A 21,838-nucleotide genomic window follows, 5' to 3' on the forward strand; every position below is an offset into this window, starting at 1 on the left:
ATCCAAAGTTAGTTTAAAGCGGCAATAAAAAGTTATATTTGTGAATACAAGACATTGCTAAGTAAGTAAGCCCCACCATAAAATTTTAGGCACAAAATCATGAATGAGTTTCGTTTATTATGAATAAACTTTAAATGATGTTGATTTAAAGCTCGTATAAATTCCATTACCTTAAATCACTATTGTTTTAGAATTGCAAATTTTTATTAAATGATATTTGACACCGTATTAAGTCCGTCCTGATATTTAAATTATTATCAACTCGAAGAACATGCTGCTTGGAAAATTTTACACTCTATCAGTTTGACCTGTCATTGAAATTGATCAAAAATAGATTTAACATCAAAACCACTTGGCGTAATTTTTATTCCATGTAATCAAGACGTCCTAAAAATATCCGAACTTAACATTTAATTATGTGATTAATGGTTAATAAAATGAAATAAATCAAAAAATAAACGACTAGGATCAACCAACGTGTACGTGATTGCTTCAAATTAATCTCAAATATCTTTGATTTTCAGTAATTAACAGACTAATAAAACTGTACCCGAATCCAGTCGCATAAAATAAAAAGTCACTAAAATATAAGTCATTAATATGTAAATATCGAAGATCGGGCAAGACTTCACATCAGGTGGTAAACCGGATTGGATGGCAACAGGCCACTTGTCACCCGAAATGTTTGACCAATATAAGTTCGTACTAACGACTTTGTCGAGATATTATGTTTTAAAATAATTTTATTACTTTCTTTCGGGTATAGAAGTTATGGACATATTAAAATTTAAATTTTATAACAGCTGCAAACGTGTCGGTTATTATTTCAATAAATATCATATTGAGCTTATAAAATCATAACTAATTAGAGAGCAAATTGAATTTCAGCCTGATTTGAACGTACCTAATTAAGGAACCGATAACATACCTAATAATTACCTCGAATATTACGTTATCAACAGTTATTGGTCAGATTAAGTGTTAAGAGCAGCTATCTTACACGCTCGTAATATTATCGCGGCGTAAAGCGTAACAGGCGTATGAAGAAAATCTAATATTGGTTTCAAGGCAGGCTTAATTAAGGTTTTCAGTGTATTTGCTAACAAGATGATATGCCAAGAACAGTGCATGCCATGACACATTAATTAGATCATATCAATTGTACAGTTACTTATTACCACTTAGGAGCAATCAACACCAATGTTTAACTTTAACTTGAACTTTGAATGTAAGCCAATTCTTAAAATGAAATCAAATCTGAAAAAAAAAAACATTACTATTATTAATTAGAAATCATCTCACTAAACTTTGTAACTTAAAACCAAATAGGTAATATTTATGTAGAGATAGGTATGGAAAACTCTCTCAGCTTGCAACAATTTATAAAACGAAAATGTTACGAGTACCTATATTGTGCTCTTTCAGGATACCACTGACATTTAAAATATTTACTTACAAAAAATATTTTTATCAAGCATAATTCATGAAAGGTAGAGCCCTCATAAATAATAAAATTATAATTTAATCATAACAGTCTCAACAAAAACCATGAAACGAAGTAGCGTATGCCTGCAAAGAGCTGGTGATTGCATATTATTTTTCCTTGTTTTTGAGTTGCCTATAATTTTGCTTAAAGACCACTTCCGTTCCGACCAATATCTGTCAACATATTTCCACGTTCGGCTGGGTCACATCACAAGAACTCGATTTCATTGACAACCGGCCTGAAGCATAATGAGTTTTAAATTATTACTGCAGATAAAAAGTGGTCGCCTGATGCCCATTTAACCTTTCTTTATTTCGTAACTGAAGATACTACACGATCGAATTAAAAGTCGAATAGGCAGCTCTACTGCGTGTTGTTTCGTCGGGTTGAATTTATGCGAAAATTATGTGTGTATTCAATAAAAAGGTTTCAAAGAATGTGTGAATTAAAATTAAATATTGATGAAAGCTTAAGGGTTACAAATTGAGGTAGTGGGTATAGGAGGTGGTGGTGAGTGGTGAGCGGACGATGCGCGGGCGCCGCGGGCGGCCGGCGTCGCTGCGTCTCCATGGTAACGGCGCCTCGGGTACATAAGGCCCGCGCGGCCGGGGTGCCACACAGATCGCTAAAACCTGTCGAGCGCGCCGCACGAAGTGCTGCGGATCACAGGCCATAATCACAATCAAGTTTGACGTTTCGTAAATAAGTGACAACTTTAGTTGCGAATCTCAACTTACTCGTGTAATTTCAGTTCCAAGTGTTGTGAAAAGACTTTAATACAAGATGATGTCCTTAGTGTTGTTTGTTTCGGGAGCTCTTCTCCTTGCAACAGCAGAGGGTTGCGGCGCTGGAAATAGAATGATAAGTAAGTACACACTTTATTTTATTTAAATCTTAAAATTAATATTTTTTTAAATAAATTAATACTCAATTAATTAATTTTAATAAAGCTTGAGCGATTCAATTTGTTACTTTAATTTTATTCTAAATTATTCATCTTTTGCTTGTAAAATATGAAGTTACTCAAATGCACTTTGCAATAAATCTTAGCAAATTATAATACACAATTTTCAATTGAAAAGGTAATAAATTTCACAGCCGCCACCCAGTCTAGAAAATGCGAACAAGTTTTGCCAAAAAGATGCTCCAATTTGCATACCCGTATGGGTCGAGGTCATAAAATTTTATTGACACTGACACCTGTGTAGCACGCACCGGTCTAATAAATCAGATAAATCCTGTGGATTATAGAATCATTCCACCTTGATTTGGTCGACATTTTATTGGTAATCAAGCGTGAATTATGTGACGAATGGAGTCATCTTTATTACGTTTCAGTGGTTTATTTATGTAATCTTTTTGTGTAGAATCTGGAGGGTTGACGGCGTACGAGAAGCAAGCGATCGTCGACGCACACAACCGGCTGCGGCAATCGGTCGCTCTTGGTCAAGTGTCGAGTCAGCCCCCAGCAGCTAACATGATGGAAATGGTAAGAAATCTTTAGAATTAAACCATGAATTAAGAATATTAAAGCAAAAAAAGGAAAAAATTTTTCAACAACACATAATATTGATAAACGAATTTCATGAACCTACTCGTATTTAGGAAACAATGATCTCATCTTACAAAGAATAAATCGATCATTCATGAGCGTGTGAAACTCTTCATATGTTTATTAATGAAGATGAAACAGTTTTAATGGCTTCTAGAGCAAACCCATATAACCTTTGATTGTGGATTCGGTACGCGTTTTACGGTCATTAATATTAATTTAAGTAATAAACTTGATCAAACTTGAAAGATTAATAGTTGTTGTGACATTTTACGATTTATCTTCCTTACAATTTGTAAAAAGTTAAATTTGTTTCTTCCTACATCAGAGTATTTGGTATCCGTTTAGTCAACAGTTTTGTAACAGTCGGTAACGTAAAAGATTTTTGGTCAGAATAAGATAACTAAAGTTTGTTTATTTTTCACAGGTGTGGGATGAAGAGCTAGCGGCGACTGCCCAACGTTGGGCTGACCAATGCACCACTGAACACGACCGCGCCTCTCAACGCGAAGTAGGTCGCTTCGCTGTGGGTCAGAACCTCGCTGCCACCTGGACCACCCGCCCGCCAAGCGACCCCGTCGACTCCCAGCCCGACTTCGCTTCGCAAATCAACGCGTGGTTCGACGAAGTCCACATCTTCGGGTACAGACCCATCAGCGGTGTGCACGGGACAGGACACTACTCTCAGGTAAATACAAAAAACCTTAAACTAGCAGGAATGCATGAAATATCATAAAATATAGCTTCATTGATTCCTTTAATCAACACTTTAACGATATTTTATGTTTATTGTTGCTATTGTTCTGTCTACTTGAGTACAAGATGTATCGGTCATTGCCTTATTCCAATCAATATTTCCCACGTTTTAGATTTGAATACTAATTTTTGTATTTCTTTAGCTGGTCTGGGGTGAAACTTCCCACGTCGGCTGCGGCTTCAGCTTCTACTATGACCCCACAAGGGGCTACACTAAACTGTACATCTGCAACTACGGCCCTGGCGGAAACGTTATCGGTGTCAAGCCCTACGAGAAGGGATATCCTTCTTGCAGCAGCTACGGTCTCTCCAACTCCGTCAAATACTCTGGTCTTTGCTGTGAGTATTGTTTTATTTCACACGTCGTAAATATTGTCTTTGAGGAACTTAATGAACTCACAAAATTGTGGTCTTGGTTGAAATCTAATGAAACATGTGTCTTGTTACAGCTGGCAGCTACACCGCTTCCTCGAGCTACCAAACTGTGGACAACTCCAACGGCTACATCTCGAACGTCATCCCCGACAGCACCGGAGACTCGCATTACAACTACCAATACAACAACCAGTACTACAACCAGTTCAGCAACCAATACCAGTACCAGTACCAGCAACCAGACACCTATTACAGACCCGAAACTACCACTTTCAGGCCTTTGGTCAGCATATTCAAATCTGCATCGAACCTTTTCGCGAAATCAAAACCACAAGTTCGATTTGGTACTTTTTATGTGTAAGTAATTCTGTAGTAATTGTAAATTAGCAGTATTTTGTTACCTATTGTGACGGTTGTGTTACTCGACTGATTATTCGGAACCGGCTAGTGCGGGGTTTCGGAACTTTGTAGATAATTTGTTATTCCTTGGTTTTACAAGGAAATTAAATAAGATTTTTCTACTGAACAATAAATTAATGTTGTTGGACAATGTGAAGGTTTCAGTAATTTTATGTTAAAATTACAATACTGTCGTGAATGACCTTCTAGTATTAGCAAAGAGAGTTGAGAGTTGTTACGTAGAAGTTTATTTATAAATATTATTATTAAAGATAAATAATAATTGTAAAATGCATTTTACTTACCTACCCCAATACACTATAAAAACATCAGACATATTATGACAGTCTAGCTGTTTCTCTGAGGATTAATCAGACTAAGCAAATTTTATGACAGTTCCTTTTCATCAACACAATTTGATACAACACAAATTTATATTAAGTTCAATCTTGAATCATCTCGTACGTCACTATTTCAACTAAGCATCTTTCACCAGAATGTAAACTTACTACCTACTATGAATAACAATTAGGAGCCTCTATGAATATTGCAAATACTTATCTGAGGAAAATATCGTGCAAATGCAATGGAAAAAAACTGCATATCGTAAGAACTATATAATAAACCCCAAAGGCCTTCGACAATTTTGTAAACTAGAGATAAATCTCTCAATTAAGGGTGGGTTGCACCACCTTACTTTGACCGTAACTTTAACGATAACCGTCGTCGGAATTTGACAGATTTTCGACGTTTGTCAAAGTAAAAGTAAGATAATGCAAGCCAGCCTAAGTGTCACTAATCTAATCACCATTTCAGAAGACAGTGAAATAGTTCATTAATTCATAAGAGGCATAGACAGCTTGGAGCCAACTTAGTCAGCTTTATTTTTGGTAGTCTTTTGGCATGAATGGTGAATCTAATTAGCAATAAATAAAACTTTTAAATGCTATGTCAGAGTTCAAATCCAAATATCATTGACTCAATAAACTGAAAATAATACCAATAAGGAATTTAGATAATAATAAAAAGTTAGGCAGAAGATTCTGACCAAATGTAAAGATACAATTTCGTCAAAAGTCATGAATATTAATATTGACAGGTCCTTGTGACAATATTTCTTGTCGATTACATCATTTTATGTATACTGAATTAATATTTACTTACTTGATATTTTATTCAAATATCTTCACCTGCTTCAGAAATCAGGTTATCTCAAATTGTATTGGAAAAGACACAAAATTTACACCATTTTATTTGTTATTAATATTTCCTGAAAGAAAGAGTCAATAAGCAATTTTGTGATATGGCCAATCATGATGATGATGATGATGATCTTTTTTTAAAACTCCATTCCTCAAATGATAAATAATATTAACTGCCTATACTTACTAATCTGAGGCCCGTTGAAGATATGAATTATAAAGCTTTTAATTCTACTAAATAAATAATTATGTCCAATATTTCAGACGTTCGTAAATTAATCAAATTATATGGGGTATTGAAATAAGGTAAGCAGCAATTATAGTTTATCGTACATATTTCAGTTAAATAATGAAACACCGTAATACTGCAACGACACGTGTATTCGTAGTAGTATAAAATAATTCAGTGAACGGTGAACGTACTTATTTCCTTTCGTTATCCTGTTAGAAAAAATCACCAGGTGATATTCAGTAGGTACGGTTAAGGTTAAACTGCATGATGTTTAATGTCAAAAGGAAAATACGCAAGCACGAGACCGATAGCTGAAATTTAAAAATAGACATAATTTCATGAATGATACTTCTTTTCAGCAGCACATACATGGCTCTCATAAGATACATAGTAAGAAATACAAGTAAATATAGTCAATATTTCGATAATTAGTATCAAGTTTTGACTAAAGCAAAAAATTTTAAGAAGAGGTCTGTCTGCGAAATATGTTTATGGGTACTGTACTGACAGTTAATAAGTTTCAAAAACTCTAAAAACTAATAAGTATATCTACATCGTAGGTACTGCTGCATATTATAAATTAGAGCGAGAACATTTAGAACTGTCATGGATTTTCTCAAAAAATCCATTATAATAAGTGTTTTGAACTTATCCGCCTGATAAAGATAATAATGATCTAAAAAAAAACAAATATTATAGCTTAAAATCTAGCTAGACCGGGTACAGGTTTTCGCGCCACGCTTCAGTACACGTGCTCGTCTCCAGTGTTCTAAACATTAAGGCTGAGTTGTACTACCTTATTTTAACCGTAAAAATTACAATAACCGGTGCTTTTCGTATAGAGTTTGACAGATTTTTAACGTTTGTCAAAGTTAAAATCATCATCATCATCTCAGCCATAGGACGTCCACTGCTGAACATAGGCCTCCCCCATGCTTTCCATATTGCCCGGTTGGTAGCGGCCTGCGTCCAGCGCTTTCCTGCTACCTTTATGATATCGTCGGTCCACCAAAGTTAAAGTAAGATGGTGCAACTCAGTCTAAGAGCCCCCGCGGACTACAGACTATTTATCGGCTGACAGTTTGTTCAGCTTCTAATGTATATTGAGGAATTGGCTGATACCAGATCGGTATAACGTGCGTAATTTACATTATTACCTCTATTAAACTAACGGCCAAAAAAAGTCTATAATCTGCGGAAAGTCTAAGGCTGAGCTTATTTATTTTTATTTATTTNCATGTACAGAATTGACCTCTCTACAGATTTATTATAAGTATAGATATCCGAAAGTTTCGGTTACGGTTACGGATATTTGAATGCAATTCGCAATAGTTGTCCAACACGGTTGCACACTTTAAATCGAATAAAAAGTATAAAAAAAATAAAAATTGATACTAGATGGCATTATAGGTAAATCAGGCTGTTGCCTTTACATAATACATATAATGCTATACAAAAACAATTTAAACTGCCTACATCCGAAACAATCCGAAACTTTTGAATCGGTTACGATATCGGATATTTTTTTTATTCCGGATATCCGAAAGTTTCGATTACGGTTACGGATATCCATAACATCCCTGACTTTGACCAACATAATGTGTGTCATAATGATGTGACAGAACATACAAATCTGAAGTTTCGCTGACATTTGACGTAACAACTCCGAGGTCAGTTCCAATTTTGTAAAATTCCAAATCCGCTTCCGAATTCGGTTTCCAAGTTAATAAATAAATAAATAAATCTTTAGACAATTACACACAGCGCCAGCTAGCCCCAAAGTAAGCAACTTAATGCTTGTGTTATGGGTGCTTGCTTAACGGATATACTACTTATATACTTTGTTTTTTTTTTTTAAATATATACATATTATACATAGTAACACCCAGACCCGTCACAGAAATTAATTTTCATCATTTCAATTTCTGCCCGGCCGGGAATCGAACCCGGAACCTCTCGGCATAGTAGTCCGCTCTGAACCACTACACCAAACGGCCGACAGTTCCGATTTAACCACATCCGTGACATTTATTTATTTTATTTATTTATTTTAGGAATTACAAACAAATGTGTTACAAAAATTAACTTATCTACTAGACTTATGTATTATTTATGTGGTAACACATCCCACTACGTAATCCACATATTGATAATGAAACCATGTATAATACATTGAGATATAATGTACGTAGTAATATTACTTCAATGGTATAATATAGAGCGAGGCAATTACAATTAAGGTACACCTTATAAACGCGGTGTAGCTCAACACCAAGAAGTAATAAATATTATGTTCAGACTTTTAATTATTAATTTTGTTCTGTTTTTTTTTTTTTTTTTCATTTAATTTATCTTAATTTTAATTTGGTCACTTTGCAGAGTGTCTAAAATATGCTTTTTAAATCTTGAGGAACTCTGGGAAAAATCGATGCTATTAAAATTCTGGTTGTAAATGGACAACAGTCTATTGAGTGGGGCTCGTAAACCCGCATTGGTTTTACACAAGTCTACATAAAAGGTTCTCTCGTCTCTGCGTGTGCTTCTGAGCGCAGCACGCCTGGGGACGCTTAAGTGGATCAGGTTACAGAGGTCTATGCAATCGATTTCATTATTTATTAGATTGTATAAAAACATGGCTGATAGGAGCAATCGTCTAGAATCAAGGCTCAAGAACTTAAATTTGGTTAGCAGCATTTCGTAAAGGACCCGAGAGCTCGAACACATGAAGTTAACTTTGCGTAAGAATTTACGCTGGACTTTTTCAATGGAGTTGGAGTACTTTTTGTAGAATGGGTTCCAAACCGGCACAGCATATTCGAGCTGGGATCTTACAAGCGAACGGTACAAATGCAATAATGTGTTGGGTTTTTTAAAAGCTTGCACCACTTAACATTGACCATAACTAGGTATAACTGCTATAACGTTAACCGGTGTATTTTGTATGGAGTTTTGACATTTTGACGTTTTGACAGATTTTGGACGTTTGTCAAAGTTAATGTTAGATCATGCAACCCAGCCTATTAGAATCACAATTGGCATCGATACTACGGCCCTCTGTCTGTTGTCATAAACTATTAGCAGTATTGAAATGATACTGTCATCGTGTTTAATTAGGTAAATAATACCTATTGTTCATTTAATTAAGAATGACATAGATTATCCGGACGTTTCAAAATACGGGAAGGAAATGGATTAAATATTTGCAAGATTTTTTTATGGTCGACGAAGATTTTCTAAAGTAGCAACATCGTTCAATTAAATAACTTCACTACTTACATAACTTTGCCAGTTCAAGGACAGTTAATATGGCGGGCGGCTTAAGAAGCAACTTTGAGACATGATGCAGGATGTTTGATTATTAGGTGTAATGTATGTTTGGCATTGAATTTTATAGATACTATTTTCTGCTTGTACTCGATTTGTTATCTACGTAAACTCTATAAATAAAAATGTATCGTCCAACTAATGTTTTACAAATTTTATCCCGTGTGATTTTCAATTATTTCAAAAACCGCTACCTATATCATTCTTAGCAAGTACTGCTGTATTTGGAATAGGTGCAGTTGGTTGATATTTGGTTCACGAATGATTATAATTGGTTTTGTTATACTACATTAACACAAACAATGCCCAGGCTTTGGGACTCATATAATAAATGACAGAGCACAATTTTAAGCGCCAATCACAATATTTGTCAATAACACAAAGCTTGGTTTTAAATAACCAAACATCGATACCACTACCTGTTTTCAGTTTCCTTTAATTTGTGTAATCGGCCCTCTGTGGACAGAGTGTAACCGTGAACTTACGACTACAATATCGGGTTGAGGACACACCAATGTAAAGTATTTGAGCAAACAACGTAGGAGGTGTCAGAACCAATACACACCAATTCGCACTTGCAAAAGGAACACCTTCCTAACACGGCATCGACATATAGATTATAATTCAAACCAACTAAAATGTGTAACATCTGCTATAGTGTCTGTAAAAGGATTTGCAGCCACGTGAGATAAGTTTTGTTTATTGTCGTATGCAAATACACCGATGAGAAGGTGAATGGCATTTTTCCCTTTTATGAAATTCTAGTTTAGTTTTACAAATGTCATTAACTATAATATTATATATGCGAAATTAACTCTGTCAATTTATTTGTAACGTTTTCAACTGTAGCTTTATAAATCAGCAGCCACCTGATGATTTATAAAGCTACAGTTATTATAAAGTTAAATCTGGAAGAGGTGGAAGGAGTGAAATACTAATAAAATGAAGTAAGTATGCAGTTATTTGGTGATAATATTTCATATTATTTAAGGGATAAATTAAGATTACAAAAAACACTAAACGACATAATCACCAAATTTTAAGCACTGACTCTGAAATGCCATGTTATTTAATATCATGCTGACTGCACCAATTGTTTCATAGTCAATTATGACTCTACATTTTCTTTCTGTGAAAAAATATCCTACAAATTATCTACAATCTTAGATAACTACTACTAGACCAAAAGCTTAGAACTCTTGAAAAAATTAATATTAAAATCTACGTTAATTCGATTTGATGAGGTTCAACCAACAAAAATAAACTTATTGTAAACAAGAGTAACAACTGTTTAAGTTATAGAGCAATCTTAGTAAGCAAACGTCAATGAAAACTAATAAAGTATAACCAAATTGCTATGTATGAATGCTATGACGGACTTAACACCTTTATTATGCATTGTAAATGTACACAGAGACGTTGTGACGCTGCGGCGACTGACGGCTTTGCTTCCAAAGTGTACAAATGACGGTCGCTTGCTAGCCTGATAGTTCGCGTATCTACCTACAGGGGTTACAGTATTAGTAATCTTTCAAGTAGTAATTATCATACTATTAGTCATCTTACTCTTCATAAATTTCTCTTCTTTTATCGTGGGGCCAAAATCAACAGGCTACTTCTTAATGCCCCGATTGCTTTTTTCTAACGATCTGGTTTTAAGACAAGTATAGATCAAAAACATCTGGTTAAGCAGATGTACGCATAATTTTATTTTTATTTAAATTCCCAAATAGTTTTGTCTGCAGGTTGAAAACTGTTTGATTTCCACATCTCTGTGGTCATTCTTGATGTCTCTGAACGTTATTGACACTTCTCTGTCGAACATCAACGCATCGCTTCGCAGTCTCGCGAGTGGAAAAACGCATTCTTATCGCCCGCAAATCGCATTATTTTCTTAATCATAACACACAACGCATTTCCGCAAACGCATTCGCATTCAACATGTAAAATTGCCCGTGACCTTGAACCCCCTGCAGGGGAAGTGAAACTCTTCGATCCGTCTTCGTTCCGGATTGTCCCGGTGCCAGCGGTGGTCGAGCTGGCTGAAGGGGACCCGAGATTGGCTCAGAGGTTAGTGGGACCAGCTATTCTCCTCTGCGGGCAAAATTATTTGGGAAGGTAATTTGGACCCGATTAAGATCCCGCCTGGTGTGGCTATTTACACGCCATACCAACATCAAAAGGTTTAGGGTGTTTATATCTGACTTTATGCGTCAGATAGAGAGTAGAGCATAGTAACAATTCAGAGGTTACTTACTTAGTACGTAAGTGATAATGAAAACAGTTCCTAAATGGAAATAAATCAATGATATGTTGGTGATAAATGTGATAATAGTTTTTGCTTTTCGAATCTCTAATAAAATAACTTGACTGAACACGTGAAAATTGCCACTGAATAGTATTTACTAGTTTAGCACTTTTCACTGAATGATTTTAAATTATGGAATCATAGAGCTTTTTTAGCATAAGTATATGCCAGTAAACTTTTAGTTAATAATGAGAGTATATCGAGTTTAATTACCTTTCGCTCCTCGATGCGTTGATAATGTATTATAAACGGGGTAAATGGGAGAGAAACGTAGAGATATGGATTCTTGTTCCAGATTTCGTGTTTCTTACCCAATTCAACACATTCAATTCTATAAAATTTCCTAACGATTTCACGTCACAATTACTAATCACAAAATTTTGTAGTAATATTTTCTTGTCTTTACTCAGAAAAAAGTGATACAAATTAAAATATTATTTGTGCAAAGTCTGCGAAGGTCTCGCTGTAAGGCAATACGTAAAACGCGTTAGGAAACCATTGAACTTCACCAAGGAGACTGTATTCAACTCTTCTTACCTTGACACTGACCTTAAGTTTGAACTCATAGAGTCGAGTGTTACGTAGCATCTTTGATGTCGAGGTACTCAGCGAACTTCAAACTGTCACATGGTACAGTCGAGAACACATTAGACTATACAGTTTTGTTGCAAAATAACGTCTATTTCTAGTTACATAAGTTGCTACAGGGCTTAGCTTGATGTGCTCGTGTCTGTACATTAGAGCTGTCTGATTGTTCTACAGTTACCGGACTGTTATCTTTATCTTTCAATTTTTTGCCTTAGTTTTCCCATTGTTCTAACTTCACGCAGAAATTATAGGTGCAGCATTAATTACACGTGAATGAGATTATCCAGCTAAAAACTAACCACAAAGAAAGAACTTGTCAATAAATCTTTTCACGTAGAGGTACTTGTAACATGCAATATAATCCTGCTAATTAATCTTTATAATTCTATTTTTATAATTAATTTACCTACTAAATCTATCACTGTATGTAATCACTTTTAGTCGCCAATTCGGTTGTCACGAGTATAAAATGTTGCAAAATTATCTAACTTAGGTAACACCAGGTGCGATTGCGGTCAAATACCTGCCTTGTCTTGCATAAAAAGAAATAAAGGTGCCCCCCTTAAATTAAAAAAATGTGTGAAAACCTTTCATCTTTTCAGCTACAGGAGTTCACTACTGAAAATAGGCCGGCCCCAATGATTTTCAGATTGGCTGGCTGGAAAAACTAGTTCTAACATAATAATAAGTAAAATTAGATAGTTTCAGCAATTACTGTTTACTTGGATAAATGTGTTTATTCTACTGAAGATCAAGTAAGGTAGGTATTATTCAACACATTGAGGAAAAATATAATATGCTAAAGAGCGACATCTACCTTTTAAGTTTGAATCTACACCTCTTTCACGACCCGTAAGAGATGTTTGGTTCAGCCGTAACCTTTATAGAACCGGTCGTCGTTGCTCTTTGGGTGGTTTGTTGTATAATGTAGTTTGAAGGAAAACATGTAGATGGCACTACAAGGATATAAACATCTTGGCTATCAAAAATGAAATCGAATAGGAGTATGGTTTCAGACCTCCGTAAACAAAATAAGAAGAAGAATGTTTTCTTAAATATTAAAAAGTAAAAAAAAGTCGTGTAATAATTACCAACAAATTCTTAATTATGGCTTTTCTGCTATTACTTCTCTTTATTTCTAACGACTAAATTAGGGAAGTGTTCTGAAAAAGCTAAGTCTGGGGTGATAGACTAGCTGTAACATAATTATTCACTATTGCCATACGTAATTTTCCATAATTTGTCTAAGCCCGGAAATGTACGCATAATTAGAATTTGATTCCAAATAGTGTCCACATACTAAAATAATAGCATAGGTTTGATTCTGACATACCTACCTCCAATAGTTAGCGCATTGGTGTTATTAGACCCGTTTGATTCATGGCCCTGATACATAACACAATATTGACATTCCTGGGAAATGTTATTGTGATTCGTTCCATTAATTTGGTATATTAATACAATGACCGATATACATTAATATCATTATTGCAATACGTACAATCAATTGACAAATATCACAAATATCATCTTGCGTTGCCTTTTTATGTATCATAAATTTTGATTTATCTTTCATTACAAATAAAATTAACAATAAAATTATTGTTGCGAATATGTACACTGAACAAAATGTTTGGTTACAGCTTACACGAAAAAGTGACTGGCGAACTAAGTGTTCACTATAACCAAACCAAGTCTAGCTCACTACATAATTATTTGTTTAATTTACACAACATTTTGTTCCTCATAACCAAAGTGTTCGGTGGTCACTTTTGTTTTGTAAGCAGTAACCAAAAATTTTTTTCAGTGTACCTATAGATATTTCAAAACTTCACCCATCACACCATAAGGACTAGGATGTGCGCCGCAATAAAAAAAATACTGAGGCATTTTATCGATTAGGCACGATAATCCCATACTTTTGTCGTCTAAATTCATCGATAAGATTTTATCACGGCGCGCATCCTAGCCCGGCATGATACGATAAGATTTAAAATAGAACAACTTTCAAAGATAGCAAATCTATCAAAGGAACATGGAACCGTTACGTTTCAATTTTAATAGTTTCATTACGGACGTCCTTGTCCAAAAGAAGACAAATCTCAGAATAACAAATCCCAGGAGCTCTCGACCGGGTTCACCTCTTATGAAGCCGATTTGTTGCCGAAAATAGTATTTCTCTTGGAACTCGCAAATTCTCAAGAAAGTCAACTTTATAATAAATATGTAATATGACAAATAATCATAAACAATAGAAAGAAAGGATAAATCAAAACACAGTGAGTACCTAAATAACTTTTTTCTTTCATGCTCTGATAAGTTAAATCTAGATTCTAGAAAGATTTCATAATTATTATATCTACACTCAAAATCAATCGTGCTACGCCACGCAAGTAAAATAAGGCTACTCTAAAGGCTGGAGTCCTAAACTGGTAAGATTAATAATTAATATTATTAATTACTATTTCTGTCAGCCCTTTTAGACAAAAAATTGCAAAAAAGTCGACTTATTTGTTTCTGGTTTCCAAATAATAACAAACCTACTTAAACTTTCTATCCCAAAAACATATTTTCAAGGGAAACGGATGTATCTTGTTTAACCCAAAATTACTCGTCCGAGGTCGCAAGCAGGGGCTAGTTTAAATATTCAAATATAAACTTTGTCGTTTTCAGTGGGTACTTTACCATTCAGCTTTTTCATAATACGACGAAAATCGGTTTCAACCTCCATCATTAAATTATAGGGTAGCGTGCCAGGGCATGAAAAAATATTTACCTATGGAAAATACCTCAGCTTGGAAAAGCGTTTTGTCACACTTCCAAAGCGCCCACAAAACGAACACAATTGAATGTTTATTGTTCGGTAACCGACACTTTGTTGGCTCCACTTCTCACGCTGTATCGGTTTTTGATTGTGTTTCCTTACGATATAATGTAAGAATTTGCCTGCGAATAAGTTTTGATATTGCAGTGCGTATAGATAGATTTTTCACGAGCGTTCGCTAACATCAGACTTATTTGTCATGTCACTACACAAGTAGATTTTGACTCTTAATCCTCTTTATCTCAGATAGCATGTCTATCCACGGATATCGAACTGCAAACGGCAGAGTTGTCGTATGTCGTATTATGGGATGCACAGACTAAGAGAGGGGTCAAAGGAGCGGAAAACGTTTGAGATGACATGAGCTATGTTCGTCTGGCGAGCGTATGTTAACCAACGATCGGCACTTATTAACCGAACGATTTTGGAACACATGGGCAATTAAAAGTCGGCCCGAAATACTTTTAGGTAGAGTTCGTCTCGGTGATCACTGAAGCGAACAGGCGAATGTTCTAAGGCTCTTTTAGGACAACATTTATAGTTGAACGTACCCCACACAGTTACAGTTATTGTAACTTAATAACATTTTAGCCATGAACCCTTATTTCTTATGAATTTTATTTATGTAGAGCAAAGAACGCGTATTAATATGATATCTCTCCCCAGCAAGATAATTAAACTTGTACCCAGTATGTAGGCGTATATGAAGAAGGTAATCAACATAATAAAAGCATGTCTTTCATCTCAGGTACTTTAATTGCTATCAATTTAATAACCACATGATTGTTCTCAGGCATTTAGAAGCCTCAAAGTGAAATATCACCGACATTGTTTTGCATAATTTGAAGGAGGTTGCCATCTTTGATCATGCTCATCAACTTTGATGTTCTTTGGCTTACAAAAACCAACTCTTAAAATTTTGCAAAGGAATAATAGCGTATAACGGAATACATAATTCATTTCTCTTTAACGGCGATAAATTAATGGGAACTGTGGAGCAGGTAATTAATTAAATACAACAACAGACTTTTATGAATATTTTTGTCTTCCTGTTTTTTTCTAAACGTTCTAAAATTAGAATTAAAATATTCATAAACATACTCGTATCATTTAAATAAGCCCTGAAGTGGTCATTTGTAATATTGATCACTTATTGCCTTTTGTGTGACTAAATAATGAATAGGTACATTAACGCATTCAGTCCAAACACTGTTACCCAAACTTCATAACTGGCTTCATTTTGGAGCCGAAGCCCATCGGCACGTTAATGGTTTTTAAACAAATGACAGTTAACTTTAGCCCGTTCATCACCCGCCCGATTAAAGTTTAATTTCCCGAAACTCTTTAATTAAAACCTGAATATATTAACCATCCCTTTGTTTCTTTCGTGTGCAGTGATGTTGTCGGTTTCGATAAGTGTAATTTCGATAAACGTTTTTGGAGACTAGAACATTGTAATTTTCTAAAGGGTATCGCTTAATGGATGCGCGTTGCGATGCTGCATTGCTCAAAAGACAAAGTCAATCAATGCCATTGATTTTGTTTGTACCTAATTCTATTAGCTAGGAAAAAAGAATCTCTCCATCTTTTTTTTTTTAACTTCTCACATTTTATTAATTTAATTCGTCCTCAATTGACTACTCTTTATTGTAGCATATTAAATCCCAGGTCTATCCTACGAGTAGAATTCAGTCCATTTATCATTTAAAAAGTGCAAAAGTGAATATAAAATTCCGTAGTTAAACTAGTGCAAAATAATTAAACACGAAATTCACAGTGAAATGGTAGAAAGTACAAACAATAATAAAAATAAACTTAAAGCTTTCTTCAGTAATAGAGACTAGTCCGCAGTGAAAATTAACAGTCCTTTGCCACGCGTACTGAACTACAAATTACAAGTTGTTTTTAAATCACTTTAACATACATTACGAAGATTATTTATGAACTTAAAATGTTAAGAAACAAGTTCATGCTTTGGTGCAGTAAGTAAGCATGTGACCGAAGGTTAATGTTACAAACTCAGTAGTTTGTATTTCTTTAATGATTTGTAATTAAAAAGGAAAATACTTTGGGTAGTAAATTAATAAAACTCTGACTTTTGAAGTTAATCTTATTTTGACACTGCGAACTAAAGTACCTACACGATGCGATGCGCCGCAGCACCACAAAGATTTTGCCGTATCGCACGACGCGGCGCCGCCGCAGCGCTCGTGTGACCTCCACAGATATTTCTATGTAAGAGACGCAGCGACACCGCTACGGCGTCGCATCGCCGCCGCAACGCATCGTGTACTTTGACTCTTTTCTCCAGCCAAGTATGTACCAGTGAAATGAGATACAATTCACTACCAGCAATTGTTTGGTGATGCACTAATGAGTCGCTGGGGGACCAAGCTAATCGTTTATTAAGTTTTGTTTACAATCATTACTATGTGCTTGTAATCTTATTATCTGACGGCTGGTTTGCAAATTGTAATAGATTGCATAATAACATAATATCAGCTGTGGTGATAAGTTCGAATTCGCATAGGAGTGAATTTTGAACTTTTAAATCCAAATTCTGTAATGTAAATATGGAAATACATATTACGAATTAACACACCATGCAATCAACGATATAAAAGAGCAAATCAGGACAAAGAAAATCACATAACAATAAGCCTGGCAATTAATTAAATTATGTATTTGTCTCTAATTTGCCAGCAATTTGTTACTGGTGACGGCAAAATGCTTTATTTAAAATTGTATGATTGCTACGCGACCAACAAAGCGTAATAATTTAATTGACAAAAAATCATTGGGATCTACTATGCTGCAATTCTGGTTTGCTCTATAGCCAGTACAATCAGTGTATTTGATCGAACGGTATTTGTGATAACTGCGTTTTATTTATTCAAATTATTTTCACAATATAAATGTAAAACTCTCTTTGTTTACGTTTCCGGATTGGCAACGGTGATAACTTAAATACAGCTATGTTTCAGCATGAAAATAACGGAGTCATCGAATAAAACTACTTTAAATGTTTATTATTATTTAATCTATAAGGTTTTCATGCGTTTATTGTTAAGTCACAAGCCATACTACTTATTGATATACTTAATTCAATATTCTTTAACATTTTCCCTTCTTTTTATTTCAAATATTCTTCTGAAAGAAAATCTTATTGGTGGTTTCAGCAAACTTACTCATTGCACACAGAAGTTAACAAGCATTCCCATAATGACTCATAGCTTAGAACAAACTCGTATCATCGAATTTTATTCCCAGTCGATTATTGTCTACGAAATCCTGGGGGAGTCCGAAAAATTCGCCGGTCAAAGTGTAACACATTGGGCAAATGTTTGACGAAGATCAAAGAATCAAGTGTTACGATCTGATATCGATGTTAATAAGTCAATAAAACGTCGCCAGAGTGGAAGCAATCTCTTTTTATGAGTCCCGAGACGATAACTGCTCCAACTCAGCCTTAGGACTGTACCTATATCGTATTAACAGACGTAGTTATGAAGACGGCCCGAACACTGTTCAATTGAATGCTTTTATTTTTTGGCCTTCCTGAATGGTACAAAGTGATCCAATATTGAAATGATATTTTGAGGGCATTAATGGAATTCTAACGATGTTGCAAGAACTACTTACGGTTAAAGTCAGATTAAAGATATTGGCTATTAAAATATGTAGTAGATCTGAGTACCTACGCGTATAACATTTAAATACCTTCTGGTTAATTCTGAATCAATTTGTATAAACATCAAGGCGAATGCTTCTGATAAATTGTACAATTAATACAGTTTCAAGAGATTACTTCAGCCCAGTCTGAATTTTGATTTATAGCCTTAACATTTAACAAGACAAAAGTTCGGTATCTCCAAAATAAACGGAACAATAACAAAAGTTGCCGAGCAAAGACGCCTTTTCAATTGACATTTTCAAATACCAACCGTTATTTTAATAATAACCGTGAATACATTAAAAACAACCAATATTTTTGATAAAAAGATGAAATTTTACCTTTTCACGTGCTGATTGTATTGGTTTGGCAAAATATCACTAAGTACCAGTCTAATAAAAATCTTTTAACTTTAATAAAATGATTATGAAATTATGTTCTTGTGCTGGTTGAAATAGCTTAAATAATTAAGTATTAAATAATGGAATTTAATTATTATAGAGTTTATAGAGTTGTAAGTTCGGATCCATTCAGACTGAATTTTGTTCCAAACTATGTTACATAACTTTTTACATTGTGTGTTGTTCCCCAGTTTAATGTAATCATTTTAGGCTTTAATTATTTGAAGAGTTTTAAATTGGCTGGACTAATTGAGGCATATCAGACACCAAAGTAAATCATAAAATTATTAAGACACTAGTGTGACCTTAGTTGTTATAACTCGAACATATATGTTTTTAATTACTAACTAAGCTATAGCCAACAGCTACAATAAGCGACAGCGCACACTGGGCGACAGACGAGGTGATTAGACGCTGCGACTTGTCGCCTAGTGTGCGCTGTCGCTAATGCTGGTAGAGCACGCACTACACTGCTAAACCTAACTATTACAGTAATGAAAACACAAACACACATGATGTTACGAGTAGCCCCAAAATTACAAGGCAAGTTTACAGTAAGCATGAAAGTCATGAAATCTGGGGGCTAAAAATAATTAGGTACTTCGGCAAGCGTGAATGACTATTGTGCACGCGAGCATTTCTTATTATTTTGTAGTTAGAGACGTAATTAAACGTGAATTATACCGAAATTATTATTCTATTACTGATACGGTACGAAGTTTTTGTTAACCCATATTTATGGCACATGTAAGTTCGATTAATGTGTATCATTAGCTCAAATCAAATAAGCATGTATTTATTTAGTACTTACTTCAATATTGCGTTCGTGCGTTAAGTAGCTTTTGGCAAGATTTTAATGTGATATTTGAAAAGATGACATAATTTTATGATAAGTTGTCAGTTGGCGCCAACTGTCTTTAACTTAAACTCGACATTTTACGACTACATTCTCAAAAATCTAATCCTACAATCGCTAAATGGCATTTGGCTAAGACTACTGGTAGTTAAAGGGAAAAGATGTAATAAATATTAATACTTTTGCTGTATAGCTGAAACCTTACTTCATTCAGGCCGAAACTTTGTACCTTTGCGGTTCACCAATACGCATAAGTTTGTAAGATGGCATAATTGAAATATCCTTTGAATGTGTTGAGTAGCAAACGAGCAACTCTTTGTGCAAGTTGGGCCATCAGTCCGCGGGCAAAGTTCGCAACTTGGCCCAACAACAGGAGTGTATGATAGGGCAATTTGCCAGCCTCGCCGCGTAAAGAGCTTCATAATTTATAATGTAATTGTAAATTATTATAGACAAATCCTAGCCCAGTATTTAGTCGATGAGACATAAATCATTTGAATTTAAAAAATGCTCTTTACTTATTATGTAAGCCAAGTTTAAATAAAATAAGTAGGCTTACTTACCACTAATTATGATGATGCCAACTTTTGCTGTGTATTTATGGACATACTTACCAGTAGTTGGTCAAATTTAAACTCATAATTGTCACTCTCAACACAATCTACAATTTTTGTTTTATTTCTTCCGTGTAATTCTTCAATATTTATAATTCATAGCCTTCTTGTAAAGCAAAGAGTTTATTATTACTTCTTGTTTACCTGCTATAACATTATCTCCTAAACCATAAACATCACCTCTCACTATCTAGTTGCGGAAAGCAATTACGCGAAAATGATCTGTATTATCATAACATTAAAATACTGTCCAATAAAACGGAGTGCTATGTACTTTTGGTTTTTACGAGTTTTATACAATTTTAAGGGCAGGTCGTTAAGGCGATTACATGGCCGAACGACCTTGAGCATTAGAGCGAGACAACGCGCCTCACGCCGCGCGCCCGCGCTTCTGCCCGATACCAAAGTGCGCTCAGAATACAGATGCGAAGCGCTGCCAATTCTAACATAACTGCCTACGGGAATGTTAACTCGATTTTAATTTACGCAGATCGAAAAAAATTGCGATGAATGATTATATTTCAATTAGACATCATTATACTTTAATTAGTACCATAACTATGAAAAATAAACAGTTATTTCCTACTGTAAAGTTTGCAAAAAGGGACATACCTGAGCAGTTTGAAAGTTAGGCTGACGATATTCGTGTGTCTAAGTGAGCTTCTAAACAGTTTTTAAGTGTGTGTACGAGTACCTACNCTGTTAGTTGTGAGGGTAACATCGTAAAATTATTTATTTATACGACCCAATTTCGTCGGTATAGTGGTCGACAAAGTATTTTCGGGTCTTATCGAGACCGAATCAAGGGTCAACGCTTCAGCGCACACTTGCTTTCTAATGGCGTTATACAATATGGTGACAGCTTTATACGAATTTAAACTGCATAACTGTACAATATCCAGCCACGGTCTATTTCTGACATTTCTCGCACTAAATTTCTGGACTCGAAACGGATATTAGAGGCATGATAGGTATCTAATAGCTAAACTTTGACATTAGGCTAACGAAACTGAAATAGTCAATTCTGTTACGTTCAATATGATAAATCACTAGGTATTCTATGCATAAAATTAGATTGAAGTCATAAAATTAGATAGTATAACACAGTATTTTTGTCGTTAGGAAAAGTTTATTTTAACCCAAAAAATAGAATGAATAATTTAGTGATCACTATCAGAGGAAAAGTTATAAAACATCAATACTTACAATAAAACTATGACATATTTATTCGTGCAAAATCAGTGGACG

General features: G+C 34.7%; 1 protein-coding gene across 1 annotated transcript; it reads left to right on the plus strand.

Moving 5' to 3' along the window:
- Positions 1 to 2,101: 2,101 nt before the first annotated feature.
- On the plus strand, positions 2,102 to 4,808 carry LOC114366213 (venom allergen 3). The gene is made up of 5 exons (XM_028323005.1): positions 2,102 to 2,351; positions 2,854 to 2,975; positions 3,466 to 3,726; positions 3,938 to 4,133; positions 4,244 to 4,808. Exons 1-5 carry the CDS (start codon positions 2,270 to 2,272, stop codon positions 4,528 to 4,530), a joined length of 948 nt encoding a protein of 315 aa, XP_028178806.1. The 5' UTR covers positions 2,102 to 2,269; the 3' UTR covers positions 4,531 to 4,808.
- Positions 4,809 to 21,838: the final 17,030 nt, after the last annotated feature.

The sequence above is a fragment of the Ostrinia furnacalis genome, unplaced genomic scaffold, assembly GCF_004193835.3.
Source record: "Ostrinia furnacalis isolate ACB-3 unplaced genomic scaffold, ASM419383v2 OfSCF0587, whole genome shotgun sequence".
In the NCBI taxonomy this organism is placed as follows: domain Eukaryota; kingdom Metazoa; phylum Arthropoda; class Insecta; order Lepidoptera; family Crambidae; genus Ostrinia; species Ostrinia furnacalis.